Source organism: Conger conger, chromosome 4, assembly GCF_963514075.1.
Source record: "Conger conger chromosome 4, fConCon1.1, whole genome shotgun sequence".
Taxonomy (NCBI): domain Eukaryota; kingdom Metazoa; phylum Chordata; class Actinopteri; order Anguilliformes; family Congridae; genus Conger; species Conger conger.
Window position 1 is genome coordinate 901,399 of NC_083763.1, and position 7,764 is coordinate 909,162.

The window sequence follows — 7,764 nt, forward strand, 5'->3', positions numbered from 1 at the left end:
AAGAGTGTTTTATAACCGTGGGAGCCAAACCGTGGAACATATTTTACCGTAAAACAGTTTCTTATTTACACTAATGTCCCACACAGCAAACCACACAGATGAAAATGCTTTTAGGAACATTTAGATTTACGCAGTTTACAGGGAGGATTGATCCTCAAAGGAACCACAGATGAACCGTAAGTCCGTCGCTCAGAACAGCTAATTATGATGCGTCTCACTGCATCATGAGTACAGGGTGAATCAAACAAGACATAACACTCCAGGGAGTGTGTTAAAGTGTGTGTGTGTAGAATGGGGTAAGGGAGTGTGTTAAAGTGTGTGTGTGTGTAGGATGGGGTAAGGGAGTGTGTTAAAGTGTGTGAGTGTGTAGGATGGGGTAAGGGAGTGTGTTAAAGTGTGTGTGTGTGTAGGATGGGGTAAGGGAGTGTGTTAAAGTGTGTGTGTGTGTAGGATGGGGTAAGGGAGTGTGTTAAAGTGTGTGTGTGTGTAGGATGGGGTAAGGGACTGTGTTAAAGTGTGTGAGTGTGTAGGATGGGGTAAGGGAGTGTGTTAAAGTGTGTGAGTGTGTAGGATGGGGTAAGGGACTGTGTTAAAGTGTGTGAGTGTGTAGGATGGGGTAAGGGAGTGTGTTAAAGTGTGTGTGTGTGTAGGATGGGGTAAGGGAGTGTGTTAAAGTGTGTGTGTGTGTAGGATGGGGTAAGGGACTGTGTTAAAGTGTGTGAGTGTGTAGGATGGGGTAAGGGAGTGTGTTAAAGTGTGTGTGTGTGTAGGATGGGGTAAGGGACTGTGTTAAAGTGTGTGAGTGTGTAGGATGGGGTAAGGGAGTGTGTTAAAGTGTGTGAGTGTGTAGAATGGGGTAAGGGAGTGTGTTAAAGTGTGTGAGTGTGTAGGATGGGGTAAGGGAGTGTGTTAAAGTGTGTGTGTTAGTAGAATGGGGTAAGGGAGTGTGTTAAAGTGTGTGTGTGTGTGTGTGTAGGATGGGGTAATGGAGTGTGTTAAAGTGTGTGAGTGTGTAGGATGGGGTAAGGGACTGTGTTAAAGTGTGTGAGTGTGTAGAATGGGGTAAGGGAGTGTGTTAAAGTGTGTGAGTGTGTAGGATGGGGTAAGGGAGTGTGTTAAAGTGTGTGTGTTAGTAGAATGGGGTAAGGGAGTGTGTTAAAGTGTGTGTGTGTGTAGGATGGGGTAAGGGAGTGTGTTAAAGTGTGTGTATGTGTAGAATTACATTACATTACATTATTGGCATTTGGCAGACGCTCTTATCCAGAGCGACGTACAACAAAGTGCATACCCATAACCAGGGATAAGTTCGCTGAAAGACCCTAGAGGTAAGTACAATTTCAACTGCTACCTGTACAACAAAGATAAGGACAAGAGCCATTATTTTTTTTTTTTTTTTTTTTTTTTGAACAAACAAACAAACAGAGCAAAAGTCACCAAAGTTAACTATCCAAACACTGCTTACCTAGCCAACTAAAATACTGATACACAAGTCACAGAGACAACAATTAAGGTTCACAGGGAGGTAGGGAGGGATGGGGAGAGGTGCTGTTTGAAGAGGTGTGTCTTCAGCTTGCGCTTGAAGGTGGGGAGGGATTCTATAGTTCTGACCTCAACGGGGAGTTCGTTCCACCACCGTGGAGCCAGAACAGACAGTAGTCGTGAGCGTGAGGTGGAGGTTCTGAGAGGGGGAGGTGCCAAGCGGCCTGTGGAGGCTGAACGAAGAGGTCTGGCAGGGGTGTAGGGTCTGATGATTTTGGTAAGGGAGTGTGTTAAAGTGTGTGTGTGTGTGTAGGATGGGGTAAGGGAGTGTGTTAAAGTGTGTGAGTGTGTAGAATGGGGTAAGGGAGTGTGTTAAAGTGTGTGTGTGTGTAGGATGGGGTAAGGGAGTGTGTTAAAGTGTGTGAGTGTGTAGAATGGGGTAAGGGAGTGTGTTAAAGTGTGTGTGTGTAGGATGGGGTAAGGGAGTGTGTTAAAGTGTGTGAGTGTGTAGAATGGGGTAAGGGAGTGTGTTAAAGTGTGTGTGTGTGTAGGATGGGGTAAGGGAGTGTGTTAAAGTGTGTGTGTTAGTAGAATGGGGTAAGGGAGTGTGTTAAAGTGTGTGTGTGTGTAGGATGGGGTAAGGGACTGTGTTAAAGTGTGTGTGTTTGTAGGATGGGGTAAGGGAGTGTGTTAAAGTGTGTGTGTGTGTGTAGGATGGGGTAAGGGAGTGTGTTAAAGTGTGTGTGTGTGTGTGTGTGTGTGTAGAATGGGGTAAGGGAGTGTGTTAAAGCGTGTGTGTGTGTAGGAGAGAACTGAAATGTACAGAAATCAGACCCAACATGCAGGGACCTGCAGGGGCTAATGTACGGGATAAAGATTATTACCCTGCACCTGGCTCCACAGCTCCACAGCTAAAACTAGTCAAAAACACACTGCTGGGTCATTTAATGTCCTGTTTCTCTGATGTACTTATCGAACAGATCTTATTAAATTCACAAAGTTACACTGAAAGAATTAAGTATCCAGCAGGAAGAGAGGGCTGCAACACCAGCCTCACACCAGTAGGAGTAGCAGAGTCCAGGGTCTGGAAGTTAGATCATCTTGTAGCTCCTGTCAGCGGTTAGCCTTGAACACCCACACCACGCCCGCTCTATGGCCGGCTTTCTGTTTTTTAAACCTCAGCAGCTGTTTTTTTTTTAAACCGTTTTTCTGCAAAGCACCAGTGTCACAGGTTCTCAGTAAAAGGTCCTGAACTGATCACATTAAACTGAGCTGCACTCGTCAGAATAAGAGCGGTACCTGTCAGAATAAGAGCGCAGCATGGTGACTCCCAGCACAAAGTACATGGTGACTGCGCACAGGATCATGGCCAGGCCCAAGAGAATCGCCCGATCTTCGCCCGCTTTCAGCGCCGTCACCGTCTTCCTCTTATCCAGGATATCACTCCCCCGGATCTTCTGGTAAATAGTCCTGATCGGTCAAACACAAATAGTCCTGATCGATCAAACACTCTGTGGGTTTAATTAATCAAACTACTGTAGGTCTTTTCAGTTTTGACAAGCTATTTTAAATATGAGGATTTTCTTAAGATTTTTTTCCCCAGAAGGCTACAAAATACAAAAAAAAAAAATGCATATGATTTATGCCACTATTTTATTGCTTATATTTGTTAAACTTCGTTTTATGGGACAAGCTTGTGTTTATTTAGTATATATATACTATATATATAAAGTAACGTGTTCTAGCAAAAAAAAAAAAAAAACCTGGACATCTACGCTGAAAAAAAAGCATCATAATTTCACTCCGAAAGCAAAAACGAACTAGCCCACAAAAGCAAGCGCTCCTGCTCTCTTAGTGATCCTGTAAAGTTAGGCTACGAACAGGAAGTTTACAGATCGCTATAGTTCTACCAATTTTCCCAATTCAGCTTTAGCGGGCAAAAGTTAACTGTAACAAAAACTTTGCGCTTTACCTTCTCTCGTGTCCCGATGCCTGCACCCCCTTGTTCCCGGCCCAAAGGAACATCCTCCCGGGCGCTCCAGCACTCCGCCGGCTTACAGAGGAGGTTCGAGGCGGGCGCTGGAACGACCTGCGGTGGGAGAGACTTTCAGTGACCCATACGCTCCGCGCTCGCCCCTACAGCAACCAGACTCCTTCTCCCAGAACAGGCACGTTAAGGGTAGTGTCCGTATAAGCTATCCACAAAACACGATTCCGCGCATTGACTCGCTTAAGCCTGGAGAGGTTTTCCCTTCGCCTGTGGTTATGGAAGGAATCCCCCGGCCGCTTTTTAGTGGTCACTGGGAGCGGCTCCGTCCGCCACAACCGGGCTCACAACACGCCCCTCGTCGTGCGTCAGCCGTGGTCACCAGGCTCTCCATTCCTCGCATGCTCATTTGTTATTGACTGTTCTTAGCGCGTGGTGTACGGACTGGGGCTGCATTGATCCCTTCCTACAATTGAGCAGTTAGCAGCGAGCGCTATTTGAATTCCCCCTCTGAGCTCCTGCTGTGATTGGTCCTCATGGAGAGCCCCTAGCAACGTGGCGACGCGGGTGTTCCGCGGCTGAGACTGCTCGGGCGTGCTAGGGAGATGGAGGGGGCTTCAGTCCCGTTTCTCCGTCACTACAGCGTCGTTAACTCTTTTCTCTGGCGTCTGTATGGGGTTTGTTTACACTTCTGTTGCTTAGGTACTGTGAAGGTGTTGTACTTTTTTTTTTTTTTTACCTGTACTGTTTGTTATGGAAAGGGTAGCACACATTACCAGGGCCACGTTCAGCCCCGACACAAGGTAGCAGAACGTTTGTTTCAACAGAAACGATGTCGCGTTGAACATCCTGTTGAAAACCGTGGTCATAGTAAGGTTTGCTCCTATGAAGTCTGAAAAGGCGTTCTCTGGCCCTTAAAGCACAGGCCTACATCATTAGTGATTCGGGCTACAATCTGAGGAACCTGCCAAACGGGAGCAAACACACCAGAGCATGCCTTGCACACAGACTCCCATCATTAGGGCACTATTCTGTGCAGCATTGTTTTAATGATTAAAGTATGATCTCCTTTGTTGAATACGTGTTTAAAAGGCTCCAGAGAGGTTCTACGGGAATTAAAAGGGATTTGCGCTCTTTGGCAGCTGGAAGAAAACCGCAGTGATTGGCGTTGCAGTAAACCGCAGTGATTGGATTTGCAGTAAACCGCAGTGATTGGATTTGCAGTAAACCGCAGTGATTGGATTTGCAGTAAACCGCAGTGATTGGATTTGCAGTAAACTGCAGTGATTGGATTTGCAGTAAACCGCAGTGATTGGATTTGCAGTAAACTGCAGTGATTGGATTTGCAGTAAACTGCAGTGATTGGCTTTGCAGTAAACTGCGGTGGACATCACAGATCCCCTGCAGTCCCTGCCTGCCTGTCTGATGGGGAAGCAGGGATCTGCAGGGATCTGCAGGGATCTGCAGGGACCGCGTTAAAGATTTAAGCCGTGGGCTGACAGCTTTTATTGGGCTGATTGACGGCCAGCCTGTGCAAGAGTTAGAGTGGGGTTGGTGCGTGTCAGTCAGCTGAGTCACATTTAGAGACCCCCACCATCTCCTGCTGAACTCTGTGTGCAATTTACAGATTTACAACAGTCATCACACAGTCATTTAGTTTTAACTAACCGATGAGAAAATATGAACGTAAAGTGCTGGCAGGTTTCTGCAGGGGCCCTGATATAAGTTAGCATTTCTGCCCAGTATGGGGATGAAATTCCTTTATACTCTCCTGAAAAATGATGCTTATTTTCTGACCCAACATAATAATAATAATACTAATAATGCATTTTATTTATACTGAGATGTGTGCCTGTGAAATGGGTCCTGCAAACACGCACTGAACGGCATCCCCACATAAACTAAAGGATGCTATCGAGCAACAGAATCTCGGTTTGAATCCCGAAGCCGCACAGAGAGTGTAAATATAGAACAAAGCAGGAAATGTGCCTTTTTGGACAGACGCGTTTTTAATGTAATTATTGGGTAAATGGGTGTCATTAGCCGTGCCCGGGGGATCGGCAGGGAGGTGTGCGCTCCGGGGCCGTGCTGGCCTGTCTGTGGCTGAGTGACGCTGCCGTCTGGAGCTCAGACACGGAAATGAAAACAGATTATTCACTGCCCGTCACACAGCTGGGCCAGGACCGGGGGCCGGGAGGCAGGAAGGGAGGGGCCGCGGCTACACGCTCACTTCCTGTGCCTACACCCTTACTTCCTGTGGTGTACACAGCCTTTACTATGGTGCTGCTGTTGGTTTGTCACCGTCAGCTGATTTCACAGCACCCCCCACCCGAAAACAGTTCTCCAGCACATCCAGGGTCTCTCATTAGCAGCACTGCCCCCCCCCCACCATTAGCAGCCTGATCCCCGATCGCCCCAAACACTTAACACCCAATTACATGCCTAATCTTGTGTGAAATTATAACGCTAATGACATCACAGACGGTGAACTCATAAGGACAACTCTATCGATGAGGCTAAAATAGTACAATATAAATGTGTCCTCTTTCCTTTCTTGCTTCTCAAGGCTATATATTTACGCGATGCTCTCCTCCCCAAACCTCCGAGTCGATCGGGGCGGGGCGAGCGGAAAGGAGAGCACCAGACACTGTGAGGATCGAATGGCTGGTGAACCTCATGAGCAGCACGCTCATGAGCAGCTAATGTGGCCTACCTGTGCAACAGAGCTAATGTGGCCTACCTGTGCAACAGAGCTAATGTGGCCTACCTGTGCAACAGACCTAATGTGGCCTACCTGTGCAACAGACCTAATGTGGCCTACCTGTGCAACAGACCTAATGTGGCCTACCTGTGCAACAGAGCTAATGTGGCCTACCTGTGCAACAGACCTAATGTGGCCTACCTGTGCAACAGAGCTAATGTGGCCTACCTGTGCAACAGAGCTAATGTGGGCTACCTGTGTAGCAGTGCTAATGTGGCTTACCTGTGCAACAGAGCTAATGTGGCCTACCTGTGCAACAGAGCTAATGTGGCCTACCTGTGCAACAGGGCTAATGTGGCCTACCTGTGCAACAGAGCTAATGTGGCCTACCTGTGCAACAGAGCTAATGTAGCCTACCTGTGCAACAGAGCTAATGTGGGCTACCTGTGTAGCAGTGCTAATGTGGCTTACCTGTGCAACAGCGCTAATGTGGCCTACCTGTGCAACAGAGCTAATGTGGCCTACCTGTGCAACAGAGCTAATGTGGCCTACCTGTGCAACAGAGCTAATGTAGCCTACCTGTGCAACAGAGCTAATGTGGGCTACCTGTGTAGCAGTGCTAATGTGGCCTACCTGTGCAACAGAGCTAATGTGGCCTACCTGTGCAACAGTGCTAATGTGGCCTACCTGTGCAACAGGGCTAATGTGGCCTACCTGTGCAACAGAGCTAATGTGGCCTACCTGTGCAACAGTGCTAGAATTCAGACCTGGGTCAAGTACATCATTGTTTTGCATTCAAGGATGTTTCTGTGCTCAATTGACCTGGTGCAACCAAGAGGACCAGAAGGCTGGGTTTGAGTACATTTTCCAGCCAAAAAAGGTACAAGTTAGTTATATATTGCAGGGTAGGGGTAGAATGTTATGCACCGATAGGGTACCTGGTCCCAGCGACAAGCATTTGTACCTTTTCATACCTTTATTTCACAGGTTCCGATGCATCAGACATGCTCAGTAAAGTGTATTAAAAATATTTATATCCGAAACAATGATGTATTTAACTCCAGGTCTGCTTGAATAACAGTTTTGGGCGCATGTTTGTTCACCTCAACAGTGCAAATCACACCCTGCTGTCTGTATCACACTCACACACACACACACACACACACACACATTCACGCGCACACACACACATACACGCACACACACATTCACGCACACACACACACACACACACACACACACATTCACGCGCACACACACACATACACGCACACACACACTCACACTCACACACACACACACATTCACGCGCACACACACACTCACACTCACACACACACTCACACTCACACACACACACACACACACACTGTGTAAGCTCTGATGTGGCTGAATGCAGACCTGTGACCACAGGAGAGCGTAATTAGACACAGCGGCGCATACTCATTCATCCTGCACAGCTAATCGACAAATAATTACACAACTGCACAACGCACTGCTCCCGATGAAGTGAGGTGATTTATGGGTGATGCATTCTACAGCTACATTACTGTCGGCTTAATCATGCCATTTATAATTGCCATATTCTCATCTGTAA

General features: G+C 47.3%; 1 protein-coding gene across 1 annotated transcript in view; it reads right to left on the reverse strand.

Moving 5' to 3' along the window:
- LOC133127700 (calcium-activated potassium channel subunit beta-2-like) overlaps positions 1–3,822 on the reverse strand; it is a 7,129-nt gene extending 3,307 nt beyond the window's left edge. The window contains exons 1-2 of the mRNA XM_061240778.1: positions 3,452–3,822; positions 2,779–2,949 (exon numbers count right to left, since the gene is read on the reverse strand). Coding sequence (XP_061096762.1) covers positions 2,779–2,949; positions 3,452–3,504 — 224 coding nt within the window. The 5' untranslated portion in view covers positions 3,505–3,822. The remainder of the gene's footprint in view (positions 1–2,778; positions 2,950–3,451) is intronic.
- Between the last annotated feature and the right edge of the window lie 3,942 nt (positions 3,823–7,764).